This window comes from Oratosquilla oratoria, chromosome 17 (assembly GCF_046742065.1).
Source record: "Oratosquilla oratoria isolate Oo_2021 chromosome 17, ASM4674206v1, whole genome shotgun sequence".
Taxonomy (NCBI): domain Eukaryota; kingdom Metazoa; phylum Arthropoda; class Malacostraca; order Stomatopoda; family Squillidae; genus Oratosquilla; species Oratosquilla oratoria.
In genome coordinates, this window is record NC_134793.1 from 58,411,005 (window position 1) to 58,430,942 (window position 19,938).

At 37.2% G+C, this 19,938-nt stretch overlaps 1 protein-coding gene across 1 annotated transcript in view; it reads left to right on the top strand.

Moving 5' to 3' along the window:
• Positions 1–529: 529 nt before the first annotated feature.
• Positions 530–19,938, top strand: part of LOC143034658 (UDP-xylose and UDP-N-acetylglucosamine transporter-like) — a 251,693-nt gene continuing 232,284 nt past the window's right edge. The window contains exon 1 of the mRNA XM_076201016.1: positions 530–698. Within this exon, the coding sequence (XP_076057131.1) occupies positions 622–698 (77 nt within the window). The 5' untranslated portion in view covers positions 530–621. The remainder of the gene's footprint in view (positions 699–19,938) is intronic.

The following is a 19,938-nucleotide window of genomic DNA, read 5'->3' on the forward strand; positions in this document are numbered from 1 at the left end:
TCACTGGTGCCGGTATCTGGAAAATAAAATTGGGTATCATTAATATACAATTCAAAGTTTATTTTATGCTTATTGAGTATTTGAAAGTTATATCGTGTAAATGTTTAATAATGTTGCTTGTTACAGTCCATTAACTTATTTCTTATTTTGTTAATGCTAGTTATGCCTTTTCACGAGATTATTCTCCAACCATCTGTATTTCTACCAATACCTATTTTCTCAAAGTTATTAGAATCTGTCATATCATTTGGAAATGGGCAATTTTTAGGCTAGGTATCTGTTATTGTCAGACAAATGTTAGTCCCTGGTCGTACCCAAGTCCTACGTGTCATCAATCAACAACACTATAAAGGAGAGACCTCACTAAAACTAATACCAGTGCCCAATGGCAATAGGCCCCTTTTATGCACGATTATTTTTCATTTTGCTAAAGACTTCTCTTTCCCTCCCACAATCATCGATCCCGCTCGAGCGAGTGGTCTTTTCTAGGTAGTCTTTAGTCCATAGTGTCACTGTTGACGTGGTAGTGTTAAGACGTGCAATAACAATAGTCGTAAAGGCAGTCTTGGCTATCAAAATATTGAGAGCGTTATTGATCCTCTGCCACTAAATTAGAACACTATGGGAGCTGTAGCAGTAATTCTCCTCGTGTTTATCGGCTGTAGCAGTACTATCGTCTTTCTGGAGCTACTAGTGAAGTATGTACAGAAAATACCGATATACCTTTATTGCTGTCCAACACATTTTGCGAGTATACACAGATTATGAATATTCATAAAATGTACTGCACCAACAACTCATAAGTGGGCGCACAGATAACGAATCTATTAGACATATGTTATGAAGATTCGTAAAGTGTTGGTTATTTGTGAATTTTCGTCTCACCCGCTTTCACAACAATTTATATATATATATGTATGTATATATATATTATATATATATATATGTATATATATATATGTATATATACATATATATATGTATATACACACACACACACACACATATATATATATATATATTATATATATATATATATATATATATATATATATATATATATATGAGTGGAAGGGTGGTGAGGTAAACAACAGGAACCGCTGGAATTTTATTTTTAACGTTTCGTCCTGAAAGAGGAATGAAGTTGCTACATTTACTAGAAGAAGCCCCCCGCCCCCCTCATATACGTGGAATCCCTAAAGTATATAAACTAGACACACACCCATAACATCAGGAATAAATGGCGCACCACACAAATTAGCCAAACAGTTAGCCAAACCACTTCCACAAATGTTAGGATCAATAAGCGGAACTCATCTAAAGAATTCAGGAGATATGATGAATAGATTAAAAAATATACAATTTAAAGACAAGAAACTACTTCAATATTTTCCAAACTATCCTATTAAATGTCTGCTTTTTGTTGAGCATATCCTACGTGTTTCTTTTCGTATGATGTGGTGTTTTCTAAAAGAGTGTTAATTTTGTTTATGTAATCTGTTTTGTCCATAATTATCATACCACCACCTTTATCCGCTTAGGTTATAATTCTCTCAAGATCTTGTGAAGCATTTTTTGTAACGTCTCTGAATCTGGCTTGTTCTATTGTCTGAGAGTGATTTAAAACAAAGTAAGATTCCTTATTTAAAACCTTCAACTACATCGGTGTCGTTCCATTTGTAATTACGTGATACGAGCTCTGCGTAACTATCTTGGTTGTTTCCGGTATCGAATTTTAGCCTAGGGAAAGTACTTCTTTTCCGTGTTAGTTAAGGTTTTCTTTGAAAGGTTTGTAATAAGATCTGGTCTTCCCATGTGTTTCCAATTATTATTTTCTTATAAAAGATCTAATTTTTGTTTAAGTTTCACTTTCTGTTCATTGCTAATAGTTTTCAATTTGTTGATCATATGGTGCGGTAGATGAACATTGTTGGATCTTCTTTCAATTCATAAATTGTATTTGTAAGTTTTTCACAACTCTCTTTTAAATATTTCTTAGCACTGTCACTGAATGGTGTATGATTGTCATTTAATTACACTGGTGCCGATTAAGGGTAAACTTTTTCTTCAATACACTCACGTAAAAAATGTCTACGTTTTTTGCTATTGTCAATCTTCCTCCTAATCAAGGTCTAAATATACAGGTCAGACCGTTTACATTCTTCTGCGCAGCTTCTGACGTCATTTGGCTGAGTCCATTTTCTCTTTGTGATACACTGAAGAAAACTGTGAAACGCCAAGGAAGACAGGAACTATAATATTTTATATATATATATATATATATATATATATATATATATATATCATATATATTATATATTCATATATATAGACAGGAACTATAATATTTTATATATATTTTATATAATATTTGTCAGAATATAACTACTTGCGTGGAGCTGTGCGAGCGAAGGCGACGTCATTTTTGAACGACGGACCAGCTTCAACTGACAGCTATAGGACCCGCTAACCCCACTTTGAACAGCCAGGTGACGTTCACGGGCCCGCTGCGCCAACTCCCTCGAAATTCGGTCGGAAGTGGTTAGACCTTATATTCTTAGATCTTGCTCCTAATGACTCGTGATCTTTTGGACTCGGTTTGCAGTATTTTCCGGGCAAATATATATTATTTAGAAATGCACACCCAAGCGGTATAGCATTAGAAAATTAAGTATTAATTTTGTAAAATATTTTACGTCAACGTAATATACTTTTTCTTTTTGAAAAAAAAAAAAAATACTAAAAGCAAATATACTACCGAACAAAGGTACGTGCATAGGATCAACATGCCATGTTCGTCTGTCCAGTCCAGTCACTGTCAGTAAGACAACAGCTTTCACAACAAGCACCGAGCGTTCTCAAACTCCAGGTGACTTTAATAAGCGCTGTTACTTCATGAAAGAACACTGGGTTCTGCCGTAGGCACAATAATAATCAGGCCGTCAGCATCCGTGACGACGACGACCCGGATGATCTTTAGATTTAGAGGTACCGAATTACTAGATACAGGTTAGATTAGAATAGACGAATTTATCATCCTTTTATTTCTTCGACACTCGGCATCTATCAAAACAAACATGGCATATTCAACCGCGTCGACTTCGTTAGTAAATCGGTTTTAGCAACTTTTTTGTAATTTTTCTGCCAAGAAAAAAAAAACGCATATTACGGTGACGCATTGCAATTTACGTAATTAATTATCAATTTTCTATTGCTATATCGCGTAGGTGTGCATTAACAAAAAATTTAAAATGTTATTACAATTATTTTTGTATTTAGGCTAGGCAGTTCATTTTTTTTTTTCGTCAAATGTAGAACCCTCTCCCCTGCATGCATACACACTGATCAATAAAGATCCAAAGTACTCCGTCGTCACTCAGGTTATGGTAAGGTTTTTGGGTAATTTTTTAAGTCCACACCTACGCGATATAGCAATAAAAAATTAAATCTTTTGTAAATTATTATACATCAACGTAATATACGTTTTTCTTGGGGGAAATAACTGAATGAGTTGCTAAAAGCGACGTACGGGACTACGACGACTGCTTGAGACGCCATCTTTGTTTTGAAGAATGTGGGGGTCGAAGAAATTAAAGTATGATAAATTCGTGTAACCTAACCTAACTAAACTTCGTTTAGTAATGCGGTACCTGTAATCATATATAGAGAACACTCGGTACACAACGTCAACGCCATCGCCAGACATTAATGGGACTGGGCAGTCAACACGATGTCTTGAAACTAGCGTCACAGTTCCATTCGGTAGTGAACAGTATTTACTTTTTTCGCCAAGAAAAACGTATATTACGTTGTATGATAATTTACAAAATGAGTTGTTGGTTTTCTATTGCTATATCGCGTTGTATACTTTATATATATATATGTATATATAAATATATATATATGTATATATATAATGTATATATAGACACATATATGTATATATATATATCTATATATATATGTATATATTATATTATATATATATATATATATATATATATGTATATATATATATTTGTAATACACACACGTTTTTGCACAATTCAATTTACGGTTTAGAAACATTAATGGGTAGGTTACTATCACCGCCATAAAAATGCTTAGGCATACACCGTCACTCAGGTCACGGTAAGATTTTTTAAATAGTCAATTTACGGTTTAGGAGTATTGTGATGGTATGATACGTTATAGCATCGTACAATAAGTGTTGTGTATTATACGTACGCATTTCTTAATTAGGAATTTATATTTTCCACATTGTATAATATTGTGTATTTTGTATTTTTGTACGAGTGTAGGGAGAACCAAGCGAGATCCTTTATGTATGTTTGGCGCCAAAACAGGCGTGGGTTAGTTGTAATTCTGCTTCCGAAGTGTACGTATGCATTTGTCTATTGTAGTGCTTGATCGAATTGTGATTTAATACATTTATTTACATTATTAATATGTTTTTACTTAGCCACCTTACTACGTGTGGTAGCACGCGGTAAAGCAAAAATGTTGTTATTTTGCTATTTTCTTAAAATTTGGACGATTTTCGAGTGATATGAACTTTAGTGAACTTTGGCTGGCCAGCATATGTATGTATTTCCTGTTTTTTCGGCCAGGAATTTGTTAGTGACTTTTGAAATTATTTGGAAGCTGGTGCTCTGAAACAATGTATTCTAAGTGTGCGCCATGTGATTTTTTTTCATTTGCTATTTTTATGACGAGTCGTAAGAATATTCCTCAGGCCATTCTTACCAAGGTCTAAATATACAGGTCAGACCGTTTACATTCTTCTGCGCAGCTTCTGACGTCATTTGGCTGAGTCCATTTTCTCTTTGTGATACACTGAAGAAAACTGTGAAACGCCAAGGAAGACAGGAACTATAATATTTTATATATATATATATTCATATTATATATCATATATATTATATATTCATATATATAGACAGGAACTATAATAGTTTATATATATTTATATATATATTTTATATAATATTTGTCAGAATATAACTAATTGCGTGGAGCGGTGCGAGCGAAGGCGACGTCATTCTCGAACGACGGACCAGCTTCAACTGATAGCTATAGGACCCGCTAACCCCACTTTGAACAGCCAGGTGACGTTCACGGGCCCGCTGCGCCAACTCCCTCGAAATTCGGTCGGAAGTGGTTAGACCTTATATTCTTAGATCTTGATTCTTACGACATGGTTGATAGCACCCTCTATCGTGAACTTGTGAACTAATTTTTTTACGATAACCTAAGCTAATCCTCCCAGGAATGTTGTTTCAACAATGTTTAAATGAACAAATTTATCTTAAGATGTCTTGGAATAGACAAAAGTCTAGTTCTTACTGACATTTGATTTGGTCGTATCCCTGTAGTAGATTTCGGCTGGTATTTTCTACCTGTATGCTGACAGCAATAATCTGTTGAAAAACTGCAGCTCAGGTTTGAAAACTTCTGTTAAGAGCACGTTTAGTAGCTGATTATATTGTTCTGGAGTTCATGGTATAAAGATTTACATTATTAGACTTTTACCAGCTGGAAATCGATTCTTTTAGAGCTGCAAATTAATAAAATTCTGCACCTGCTGCAAGTATTTTTAAATTAGTGGCGGCCATTTTGAATTCAGTTCAAAAGATCACGATAGAGGGTGCTATCAACCATGTCGTAAGAATAGCCTGAGGACTATTCTTACGACTCTTAAAAATAGCCTCTGCGTTTTTTATTTGTCCCATGTGGTCTTCAGCTTAGCATCCCCTGTTTGGACTTTTGGTTTTATTGTCACCATCTGTGTTCATGGAATGTTCGCCTAATATTCCTGTGTGTGTCGGCTTTAATCTTATGCCTGGATGTGGAAGGATTACTGGACCCGCCAAGATTGTGTAAAAGATTCCCGGTGTGCACCACCCTTCCCCTCTTGAAGAGAATCATTATATTGATTTTTTAATTGACAACCTTGTGAATATATATTCACTCTTTCATTGATAGTGCATGTGAACTATTTTTTTTTTTTCTTTAACAATGGAGGATGCCATTAAAGCAAAGGAGGATGTTGATGTGATCTATTTGGATTGTAAGAAAGCTTTTGACACTGTTCCACACCAACGTCTTTTAAATAATTTAAAAGCTGTGGGCATTGAAGGTGGATTCAAGCCTTCCTTGAGAACAGAAGACAGAGGGTTGCAATTAGAGGTGTTTATTCAGGTTGGCTAGATGTATGGAGCGGTGTCCCTCAAGGTAGCGTGCTGGGTCCAGTTTTGTTTCTGATCTTTGTAAATGACCTATTTGATGATGTACGGTCCAGTGGGAAGTTATTCGCTGATGACGCAAAAATTTACAGGAGAATGAACAGTCTTGATGATAGAACAGTTCTTCAAGAAGACCTTTGCCGCCTGCAGCAGTGGAGCGAGAAATGGCTCCTGACATTCAATATGGAGAAATGCAAAGTGATGCACGTCGGGAAAAATAATGCCAATTACAATTACTACATGGATGGGTTCCCACTGCAGTCAACAACAGAAGAGAAAGACTTGGGAGTATATGTGACACCTGACACATCACCCACTGTACACATATCTAAGGCTGCTACCAAGGCTAACTCTATATTAGGAAGGATTAAGAGAACATTTACTTGTATGGATAAGGAAATATTTCTAGCACTATACCCAACATTGGTAAGACCTCGCATGGAGTATGCTGCACAAGCCTGGTCCCCGTACAAGAAAAAAAGACATTAACATTTTGGAAAAAGTTCAAAGACCTACTAAACTTGTTCCCCAACTAAGCGAATTACCCTTCAATGAAAGACTGGATGCCTTAGGACTAACCACCTAGAGGAAAGAAGAACACGCGGTGATATGATTGAAGTTTTCAAGATGCTTAATGGAGATGATATTGAATGCAGTCAATTCCTTCAAATTGAACAGAAAGGTATGAGACCAGAGGGCACCAGTGGAAACTTAAGAAACCAAGGTTCAGAACAACGAAGAGAAGTAACTTTTTTGACGCCAGAGTTGTTAACAAATGGAACAGTCTACCGGACAATGTAGTCAATAGTTCGAGTATTAACATGTTCAAGAATAGATACGACCGGTATACTGTAGAAATTCAGAGAAGAGGCTATTCACAAGAGCTCTAGCTCCCTTGCCTCTTTGACATCACTACGGTAAGCAGCATATCTCGAGTCTTGTTGCCTGTCATACGGCCGCCATATTTGTTTGCGTTTTTTCCCCTCGGCCACTTTGCTTTCATCTTGTTTGTGTATAGTCACCCCTTGCGGTGCCGTTTTCTTTAACTTTTCTTTTATAGAGAATTGATCTTGTTTACATTTTTTCCAGGTAAAATTACAATCGCTAGCCCTGGTTTTTCTTCGCGAGGCATGTGTTTTTGTAAGCGGTCACGATAATTAATGAATTATTATTATATATATATATATCTAATATATATATATATATATATATTTTTTGTTTTTTTTTTTTATTTTCTTTTTTTTGCTAATTGGAAGTGGTTTGCAACTATTATTTTACAATGAGCTGCCGTCATTTCTTAGTCCCCAAATTTCATTCCCGATGATGGCACATAATACATTTACTTTTACATCAAGATCCTTCCATAATTATATTCTCAACTCTGGGTCCCCATTATACAACAGCTGCATTCATACAACAGTGTGAAGATAGTATAGTCAGTATTATGAGAAAATATCATCACAAGTTACTCCTAACTCATTGGGAGCTGAAATGGTGGCAACCTCATGTCTTAATAACAAAACATTGAACTATAATTATGATACTTTTAGAGCTTTCCTCAAAATATTTTCTGATACCCCTGTATGTGATCATTAATGTTTTTTCCGGTTAGCTGATGTCCTTATGTCCCGATTGGACGCTTAACTGTATGCATGCTCAGGCCCAGGCCAGCAAGATTGCTTTTGGTGCATTGTAGTTATTGTTTTATTCAGACTGGGTAGATAAAGATGCTATCACTTTGGATAGGTTCCACCTTATTTTGAAATTTATTTTTTATATACTAATACTGGTGCCTTTTGAGAGAAGAGCAACTTCTTTCAGCTATAAGACGGATGAGTCCCTATTGTCTTTTGCAACACAGCTTTCAAGTAAACTAAAGGAAGTGCCATATGTTTTTTGTGTACTAGCACTGCACAATAACTTGCTCATGTTCCTAGTTCTCCACCCCCTCAGTCATTAGAACCTACTCATAGCACTCCTCCATCTACATTTACACTTGTACTTACATGTACCAATTGTAACAAGTCAGATCACTCAAGTGTTTTTTGCTTTTGCTGTAAGCATCACGAGCACACATCAAAGCAGTCCCCTGTCCGTAGGAATTTCTCTAATGCCTCTTCTATTGTTACACATGACCTCTCTAGAGTAATGCTTCAGGATAAACTTAGCGACTGTCATATCCATGGTCAGTGTAAACACACCACTAATCAGTGTTCCAAGATCTTGAAACTTAATGCAGAGACTCTCATCAACTTAGGCAAACTCAGTCCCATTTTCACCAGCGCCAATATCACAAACCAAAGGATTAACCAGTAATAGCTGGTCTCCGATCATCCCTTTGGTGGCTGCTGAGTCTTCTCAATTACTCACTTTTCAATTTTTTTTACAGAGAACACACCTATCTCATTTACAGTAGATACTGGAGCAGAATGTAGTCTTATGGGTAGTATGGCTTATTATGCTCTCAGGGATTTGTACAATCTCCCTTTATCTTCTTTTTGTAAAGGATTGCACTCTGTACAAGGTTCTCCAGTGCCTATTCTTGGGTGTGTTCACATTCCCTAAAGGTTTTCCTCTCATACTACCATTTTCCATGTTACTTTTGTTGTTGTTTCTGGAATTGATCTTATGTGTGATTGCCTCTTGGGTATTGATGCTCTTACAGCTCATGGTGTAGATATATCTCCTAGGCACCCTGCAGTGACTTTTCATAATTCTGTTATTCCTGCAATGGAGAGGCCAGTTATCATATGTAGTTCTCCTGTACATAATCAGACCATACAGTTGTCTTCAAAAGGGTTCCAATGATTTTGACTCTCCTATTCTCTCTTGTGCTGCTGTTGTTGTAGGTGAGCATTAAATTGGACCTTCAAGTTCAGTTCAAATCCCAGTGCGCATTTCAGGTGCTCCAATTGGGTCTGATATCTTATCTCAGCCTGACTCTGTTCATGTTCATCTTCTTGCATTAGAAGGAACTCCCCACTATTCATGAGGATCGTGTTACCACAACTATGGTAACCAACATCACTGGTGCTCTTATCACTCTCTCTCCTGGCAGTCATTTAGGTTCCTTTGAAGTACTTGACATTGACACTGTTCAGGATTCGCCTCCTATCATGGCAGCTTCGGTGTTACGGTCTCCACAAGTAAGTGACACAGCTCACTTGGCTTCTCAGTATGCAATGTTTGTAGGTGAGATTGATGTTCCAGAGGTGACGCCTCATCTCATTGACCTGTTAGTGACCCACTGTCAAGCTTTGGCTTTACCTGGTGATCCATGAGGAGTTCATAGCATTGATCTTCAGCCAGGTGTTCAACCTATTTACCCCTCTTACAGGTTGCCTCACTCTCATTGGTTTGTAGTACAGTCCTTGTTTGACAACTTGTTACATGAAGGCGTTGTACAAGAGTCTCACTCAGACTGGAACTCGCAGCTCCTCCTGGTGCCTGAGAAAGATGGATCTTTTCATCCAGTTATTGATTATAAGCGTGTTAATGAGGTCACTATTCCAGACCATTACCCTTTGCCTGTGTTAAGTGATCTTCTCCAGTCCAATGAAACAGCTAATACTGTGTTCACCACCTTGGAGGAGAAGTCTCATAAGATCACGAACTTCTTGACTCCAATGAGACATTATGAATGGCTTCGTTGCCCCCATGGGATTACGGAATGCTCCTTTGACTTGCCAGCACTTGATTAACTCCATTTTTCATTGCCTAGTGGGGAACGGACTTTTTGTTTACCTGGACAACTTAATCTTAGTCTCCAAAGATGTGGAAAGCCACTTCAATAAGTTGTCCATGGCCTTGCAACGTTTTGCTGATGCTGTTGTAGACAAACATGGTATTCACACCACAGATGATAAAGTCAAAGCAGTCAAGGACTTCCCTACACCTACGTCAGTTGAACATATACATTCCTTCATTGGAGTGGCAGGATACTATCATACATTTATTAAGAATTTTGATTCAATTGTATCTCCACTTGTCTTCTCAAGAACACTTCTTCCAGTGTTGTGATGTTAATCAGGAGAGTTTTGATTCATTGAAGCATGCCTTACTGTAGCACCTGTGTTGGCATTCCCAGATTATAGTCTTCCCTTTACTATTTTTTCAGATGCTTCTGGTTCAGGTATTGGAGCTGTACTTATGCAAGTAGATGGATGTAGGCAGTGGCAGTGGTGGGGCTTTAAAGCATTTTTGAGATATCATTTTTGGATATCCTGTTACAGTCTACATGGACCACACTGCTCTCACACAACTTTTCAAGGGCAAAAATCTTTGACACCTAGCCAGATGGTTCCTTACAATTGAATAATTTAACCCAGTCCTTAAGCATATTCCAGGACATGTGAAATGCACTTTCACATAATATACCTGTAGCTACAGTTACAGTGATTGACAATTTCTCTCTGCAGGATCTGGCCAAAGCTCAGCATGAGGACACTGTTTGGTCTGCTTTCATTTATGCTTTGGAATCTGGTGATTATACCACCTTACCAGATTTACCTGTACCCTTGTCCAAATTTTTTCTACAGGACAGTGTTCTCATTCGTAATGTGGAAGTGTTAAGCAGGATGTGGCACAGTTAGTGATCCCTGAGCCTCTAGTCTCCGTTGTTCATTCTCTTGCTCATGATGCCCCTCAGGCTTGCAAGAAATATTATTGGCCTAGAATGCGACTGGACATTACCACTCATGTAACCCAATGTAGTTATTTTGGCCAGAACAAAGGTTCTACACACACTGCTCCTGTCCTAGAGTACCCTACTCCTTCTCATCCTTTTCAGACTATGGCTATAGACCTTTCACAATTGCCTTATAGTACTCATGGTTCTGTGTGTCCTTGTGTGTGTGGACCACTTTAGTCACTTTGTAATACTGACTCCCTTACATAGCAAGTCTGCTCCAATAGTTGCCCATACTTTAGTTTCTCATGTTTTTTGCCCATACACTACTCATTCAGTGCTCTTAGTGACAGTGGGTCTGAATTTAGGAATGAGGTTTTAGCGAACATATGTGAATGTTACGGCATCACTCAAATCTTTGTGATTGCTTACCATTCTGCATCAAATGGTCTAGTAGAGCAGACAATTAGAAAGATTTTGGACATTCTCAGGGATGTTGCTAGTAGCCTCTATGAATCCTGGGAGGATTGGCCTCTGCATGTCAGTGTTTGCATTAATAGCACAATGTGTCCACAGGTAAGACACCTGATTACATAATCTATGGAGTGGACACATACAGTGTGTTAGACAGTCCTACTCATCCCCTCTACAATGTTGATGATTATAGTCAACTCCAATGTCATACATTACTTAGGATATATGATTCAGTGAGAGAAAAAATTGACTGAAAAGTTGCATCCCAATACGTTCAGGGTCTTTGATCCTTCCCAGGGACTGAGTGAAGTATTGGATGTGGACAGGCTTAATGTAACAAGAGTGCCTATCTCTGCATTTGCCCGGCCTCCCCCAAGGCCCACTGTACAAACTATGCCTTATAATTTCCATTCATGGGGTCCTATGCCTTAATATCTATATGTGTACATTATGTTGTTATCCATGATTGTTTTGATCTGTATTTTGTTTAGTTATTAAATGTATTGTCTTGATTTGTATAATGTGTAAATTTTGTTTAGCTATTAAGTGTATTGTCTTGATTCGTATAATGTGTAACTATTGTTTAGCTATTAAGTGTCATGTCCCAGATGTCTAACATTTATTATCTCTAGTTTAATACTGGTGTCAGTACTTGTATGTATGTATATATTTATTTAAGTGTTCTTATATTCTTTTGTATAGATATCTGTGTTATGTATGTTTGTGTAAATTTTTTCTCCACATATTTGTATGTATAATATATATATAAATGTGGTGTGTGTGGAGTCTGTTGTGTATATTTTGAGTTCTGTCTTGCCGTGTTCATTCCTTGTTCTCATTTGCTTGGTGGGGTGGGGTCACTGAGTGGTGGTGGCCGAGTGATGTGATGGTGTGGTATGTTGTAGCATCATACAATTATTGTTGTGTATTATGCTTATGTAATATTCAATTAGGAATTGTACATTTTCCCCATTGTATAATATTGTGTATTTTGTATTTGTGTACAAGTCTGTAGGGAGAACCAAGTGAGCTCCTTTATTTTTGGTGCCAAAACAAGGTATGGCTTCATTGTAACTCTGCTTCTGAAGTATACACACATATTTGTCTTTTGTACAGGTAATGCTTTATTGAATTGTATTTACCTAGTTGTATTTTACGGGAAGGGGAACTATGCTCATGGTGTCCCGTCTTCATATCTCATTTTATCTAAACTGTTTTTAAATTCATGTATTGTTTTTGCATACACCACTTTTTCATCTAATTTGTTCCAAATGTCTATTACTCTGTGAGGAAAGCTGTTCTTTTTCAAATTTCTTCTGTAGCTGTCTTTCTTGATTTTCTTTCCGTGTCCTCTTGTATGTCTATCATCCCATTTTATTAGATCCTCTCTATCAATAGTTTCTATTCCTTTCATGATTCTGTAAATAGTTATCAAATCTCCTCTCTCTCTTCTTTGCTCTGATGTCTGTAGCTCAAGCATTGCTAGTCTCATTTCATATGATAGTTTTGAGAGTGTTTGTGCCAATTTTGTAATTGCTCTTTGTATGCTTTCAAGTTTTGTTATACATTTTTTTTTGTACTTGGTGACCACATCGTTGCTGCATATTCCAATCTTGGTCTTATCAAAGTGATTAGTATTTTCTTCACCATTTCCTCATCCAGGTATGTAAATGCCACTTTGATTGTTCTTATTAAATCATAAGTTTCTCAAAATATCTTGTTTATATGTTTCTCAGGTGACATATTATTTGCTTTCTCAGAGGCTGAAATACACTACTTAGATGATTTGAGATCGTTACTGATGATTACGTCAAGATCCTTTCACTATCCACTTTTGTCAATGAATTTAACTCAAAAAGTTGAGGAGCTACAAAGACAGGAGTGGCACCATTAAAACGAGTGACCTTTTGTACTCCAGAATTTATTTTTCTACATAGTCATCACCATTCTCAATGCACTTTTGTCTTGGTCATAAAAGTCAGCGCCTGCCGAGGCGGTCCATTTTTTCATGGCTGCGATTATGGCATTGTTGTTCGGGAAATGCTACCCACGTAATGTGTCCTACAGAGATCCGAACAAGTGAAAGTCTGACGGTGCCAGGTCGGGACTTACGGTAGGCGAGACAACGCCATCCAGCCAAACTTTGTCACACACTCCATGGTCTTCAAAATTGTGTGGCCCGACGTTGTGGTGTTGCAAACAGAATCTTTCCCTTTTCTCTGGCCTTACACAGGCCATCCAGGCCTTCAGCTTGGTCAACGTTTCAATGTAACTGTCAGAGTTGACAGTCACCCCTGGTTCCAAGAAATCCAGGAGGATGACGCCCTTGCTGTCCCAGAAGACGGTGCACATCACTTTGCCTGCAGATGTCTGCGTCTTGAACTTCTTTGCTGGGGAGTGTGAGTGGTGCCATTCCATCGACTGCCATTTGGACTCCGGCTTGTAGTGGTGACACCATGTCTCGTCACCAGTGATGATGCGGTCCAAGAATCCATCACCTTCAACTTCGTACCGATCCAACAAGTCCTGACAGACATCCCGTCGGTGGTCCTTTTGGTCCTGCGTGAGCATTTGTGGAACCCACCTAGCACACACTTTGCTGTATCCTAGGGATGACAACATCGTTTCCAGTGCACTGACACCCACATCCAACTCTACACACATTTCATTCACCGTTATCCGCCAATCAGCGCAGATGAGTTGATCGAGGTGCACTTTGTTTTCCGGGGTGGTGGCTGTGCATGGGCGTCCGCAGCGCACTTTGTCACTCACATCTCTGTCACCACTCAGAAATCTACGAACCCATCCCCTAACTGTGCTGACATCAACTGCATCAGCTTCGTAAACGTTCACCAGGCGCCGGTGAATGTTTATTGGTTCAATTTTTTCTGTATGGAGGAATTCAATGATGCATCTCTGCTTCTGACGCACGTCCATGACAGGGATTGCTTTCTTAGAGTGTCACACCATCAATATCTGCAACAGAGAAATTAAATTTTCAGGTCATGAGTGCATAAGTTCTGTCATCTTAATGCAATTTGCATTCCCCTCGTATCCCTTTGGGCGGAATAAAAAAATAGGAGGCATTACTTTTGGAACGACCCTTGTAACCATACTTACTGTTATTTTTACCTATGTGCATTACCTTTTCAGACCATTGCTGTAATTTATCTAAATCTTCTTGAATATCTAATTAGTTTAAGTGATCATTTGCCATTCTGCACAGTTTTGTTTCATCAGCAAATTTGGAAACAATAGATTTTAGTCCATGGTCTGTATCACTTATATATATACTATGAATAGAAGAGGCCCAAGAACGGACCCTGAGGAACTCCATTTGTAACATTTTTCCATCCAGAAGTCTTTCCATTTAAAACAACTCTCTGTTTTAGATCATTCAATCAATTACTAGCCTAACTTTATAGGTTACCACTTATTCCATTTGAAGCTAATTTAGTAAGTAGCCTTTCATGGAGGATAGTATCAAAAGCTTTTGCAAAGTCTAAATATTAACATATTTAGACTTTAAAAAAGCTTCTTTCTTGTTTCTGTTGTCATTTATCAAACAGTTACTTTCTAAATGATGTTCGATTACATCTCTGATGATAGTTTCCATCATTTTTCCTAAGTTGAAGTCAAACTTATAGGCCTGTAGTTATTTGGATTCTTTATGTCACCTTTTTTGAATATGGGAGTAACATTAGCTAGCTTCCATTCTCTTGGGCCATCTCCGGATATGATGGATTTCTTGAAAATATTTCTAATGGAACAACAATCTCATTTTTCATTTCCTTTAAGATTCATGGATGCCAACCATCAGGCCCTGGTGTTTTATTAATTGTGAGTTTCTCTATACAACTTTTAATTTTTTCTTTTGATATATTTACTGTAGTGAGTAATTTTACCCTAGACTTTTCACAGGTTTTAGTTTGGAATTCACTTTGAGGTGTTTCATTTATGAATACTGAGCTAAAATAATTGTTTGAAATATCACATTCCTTTATTTGAATATTCAAGTTGACCGTCAGCAGATAATAGTGGACTAATGTGATTCCTAATCAACTTTTTATATCTAATGTAACTATAGAATTCTTTGGGATTTTCTTTGGATTTATCAATGATATTTATTTCACATTGTCATTTTTGTTATTTTATTGTCTTTTCTAAATCTCTCTATATTAATACATAACTTTCATAGTCATTAGATGCACCTGAGCACTTGTATTTCTTATAAGCCTGTTTGTTTTTAGCAATACTTTTTTCAGTTTCTTTATCAAGCCATTTTGGGCAAGCATGATTTGGGGGATGTCTGTCCTAAAATGGGATGTAAGTATGAATCATCTTAGTAAGCCTATTTTGAAATATTTCCCGCATCTGATCTTCAGGTCTTTTGCTTAATTTTGCCTCCCAATCTGTAAGCTGAAGCTCCTGACATAGTCCTATGAACTGAGCTTTGCTGAAATCTGGTATTTTAGAAATACTGTACAAGTATCTATTCTAAAAAAAATTAGTAGTTTGAATCTAAGTTGTGATCGCTATTTGCAACAGTTTCACTGAGTTCTATATTGGTTAACATGCTTTTGTGGCTAGTGATCAATAGATTAATTTGTAGGGTCATCCAATCTATATCAATAAAATTGAAATTACCCATTATAATGGGTAATTTCAATAAGTCCCAGTTGCAGAAACTAGACAGTTCTCGAAACAACAGTTTGTTGTCTGCTAACGATAATGTTTTTGTCCTATTTATTACACCTACATTCATTTTTTGTCCATTTGTTTGGGTTAATTCTACCCACAAACTATCATATACATCTTGTTTCACTTTCTCTAAAACACAAGCATGGACATTGCTTTTAATGTACAACAGAACACCCCCACCTTTCTTGTGGTTTCTATCCTGATGAAAGTGTTTAAATCCCGCAATATTACATTAAGCTTCAAACTCTTTACCATTTAACCATGTCTCGGTTATTCCTATGATACCGAGATTTTTGCTTTTGAGATACACCTGTATTTCTTGGAATTTGTCCCTAATACTACGAGCATTAAAGTACATGGTTTTAAGAAACTTGTAATTATTTCTTTTTTGATGCATTTTGAATTTCAATATCATGCCTTACATTATAATTTTGTTCTTTATTGACACCTTGCTCTATACAGGTAGTCGTCGACTTACGACCTATGCGACTTACGACTGATCGACTTTACGACCACGAGATGGTGCAATAATATCTAACATTTAATAGAGTAATAGAATTGCAATGTAATGCCTGGCAGTGCAGTACATTACTCCGCACGCTGCGAGACGCAAGTATGATAGTTTTCGCAGGCTGCCGGCAGCGTCAGCATCCCAGCCAGCTAAATATTCTTTCATTTTGTTTGTTTGAAGTAAAATGTTTCCTAATTTTGCATAGCATTTTGTATTTTTGTATGTTTTGCAATTAATAAAATATAACAAACTTTTTATGCCTAGGCTAGTTTGTTGTCGATAACAATATGTTCGGTACAGTACTTAAACGAAAAGAATGTGTTTTGTTGAAATAAAAAAAAAATCCTAATTTTGCCTTACATTTTGCATTTTTATGTTTTGCAATTAATAAAATGTAACAGTATTTTTTTTATGCCTAGTCTGTTGTCGATGACAAAATGTTCGGCACAGCATTTTGTATATTTATGTTTTGCGATTAATAAAATGTACCAGTAAACTTTGTTTATGCCTAGTCTGTTGTCGATAACAATATTTTCGGCACAGTACGTAAACGAAAAGAATGTGTTTCGAAATATTTTTTTCCTAATTTTGCTTTACAATGATTTTAATGTAACCAACAAAAAAGGATTTGTAGGTCAAAGATGACAGGACTTTATTCAGTATGCGTAGGCCTAGGCTAGGTTTCCTAACGAAAATGATAAAAAGTTAATGAATATTAAACAACGTAGCTGAAAGATAATAAGATTTTATTCAGTATGCATACGTTTCCTAAAGAAAGTCTGATGGTAAAATAATACAAAGGTTAACAAATACAGTATTAAATATCATAGGTCAAAGATTATAGGATTTTATTCAATATGCTTAGGCCTAGGCTACGTTTCCCAAAGAAAATCAGATGAAATTATAAAAAAGTTAAAAATGCTATACAACATAGTTCAAAGATGCTAAGATTATTTCAGTATGCTAAATATACAATATATATATATATATATATTATATAAAGGGTAATATATACTGTATATATATATAGACCGACTTGCGTCCAGATCGACTTACAACCTGTCTGTCGGAACCGAACTCGGTCGTAAGTCGACGACTACCTGTATTGATATTTGGTCCTTCATTGATATTCAATGCCTCATGGACATTTGCCCCATCACAGACATCTGGTCGCTCACGATCATCCAATCTCTTGTACACTTTGACCCCTACATCTCCACGTTCCACACTGGCCTCCCATTTAGCTGAGGTCACAAAGCAGACTGAGCTGTGTATATAAATGTGGGCGAGATAAAACTTCACAACTTAGTTTCTTTCACACCTCAGTATCAGTCATGTCAGAGATCAAATTTTCCCATCTTCATTTGGCATTTTTGGTTGTGTGTGCATGTCCAATGGATTCATCATCTGTGCACTCAGTTATGAATTCATTATGGGTGTTGCACATTTTATGGCTTCATAAGCTGTGCAGATTCATAAAATGTGCAAGACAATGCTGCTGTAAGTTGGGTTATGAAGTAACTAAGAATATATTGTATTAAAAGATAGATAAAAAGATAGATTTTAGCTACACTAGTGGGATGATTATAATAATAGATGGGCTAAACATTCTGTAACAGGATTTCCCTCTACAACTGTCTGGGACAACTTATTCATGGCATATATTTTGTGATACTGACACAAGTTCATACTGTGATAGGTATTTAACAGTTATTACCTTATTAATGTAAGGTACCTATTTACAACAATAACACATACCCACAAATTTTGTCTTCATTGAACCTCCTAAGCCACATAAACCTCCCAAGAAAAGAATGTGCAGAACCCATAGGTCCCCCTGCAAAACAAAAGTATATAAAGGACTGCTTTAAAACATTTGAGAATGCTGAGATCTTTTAGAGAAAGTGAAGAGTTAGCAATAAAGGGCAATTTGGTAAGTCGCATAGTGACAACAGAAATCCAGACAAAAAGCAATGTCTTATCTTATAGGTTTTGGTGATAACACCATGGCTAGTCTGGGGACACACTGCTTCCACATCTCTGTCCAAACCTGCAACTGACTTTGATGCCGCTCCTGTCTTCAGTCGCAGGGAGCAGCTGTTTATGGACCTTATGCAGGTCCTACCAAACCTAGGGTGGTGTTGCCCTTTAGTAATGTTTCCTTCAGATTGTGATTGATTTGGTACTGTGCCCTTCAATACTTTATAATTGTAAATCACTGTATAGCATTCTCTGTGTCTCTTCAGTGTATAGAGCTTCAGAATTTTGAGCTTCTCCCAGTAGTTCAGGTAGTCCTCAACTAACATCCTCATGAATCCCTCTTGTATCTCCTTGACTTAGTGTGGAGACCATGCTGGCATACATACTCCAGCTTTGACACTACCAGATTCTTCTACAGTGATGCAAGTGGGGCTTCCTGGTCTTAAGAGGTCTTGAGGATCCCACTTATTTTAAGAGCAGTATTAGTTGAATAAGAAGAAGATGGGCAGAGTATTGTAGGGAGTTGCTAAATGTGAAGGAGGATAGGGATGGAAAGATAGTTGCAGTGCGAGGCACTAAGAAAATGACATTGATGAATGAGGAAAACAGAGGAGAAATAAGGAAAGATGAGGTGAAAGCAGCTTATTAAAATTATAAAAGCAGGCAAGGCACCTGGGTTGGATGGGTGTCATACAGAGTGTCTAGAAATGGGAGGTACAGTTATGGTGGACTGGCCAGTGAGGTTGTTTAATGTTTGTCTAAAAGAGGATAGAGTGCCAGAGTACTGTATAGTTTCATGTTACAAGGGAAAAGGGGACAAGTGTGAGTGTAGTAGATTCAGAGGGATCAGTTTGAGTGTAGTTGGGAGGGTTTTGATTGAGAGGATTAGGAGAGGAACAGAGGGAGTAATTGGTGAGGAACAGTGTGGGTTTAGGAAAGGTAGGGTTTGCATGGATCAGATTTTTGTGGTAAGACAGATATGTGAGAAAGCTATAGGAAAAGGTAAGGATATTTTTTTAGCCTTTATGGATTTGGAAAAGGCTTATGACAGGGTAGACAGGAAGGTACTATGGGAGGTATTGCAGATATATGGAATAGGAGGAAAGCTGTTAAGAGCAGTCAAGAGTTTTTATGAGAGTAGTAGAGCCTGTGTTAGAATTAGAAATGGAGAGAGTGAGTGATTTGTGGCAAAGGTGGGACTTTGCCAGGATGTGTTATGTCATCTTGGCTGTTCAATACATGGATGGGGTGGTGCGAGAGGTAAATGCAAGGGTAATGAGCTAGGGATTGGAGATGGTTAAAGAAAATGGGATATAAACCAGTTATTGTTTGCTGATGACACTGCACTTGTAGCAGGATCAGAGGAGGGATTAAAGAAGTTAGTGATGGAGTTTGGGAAG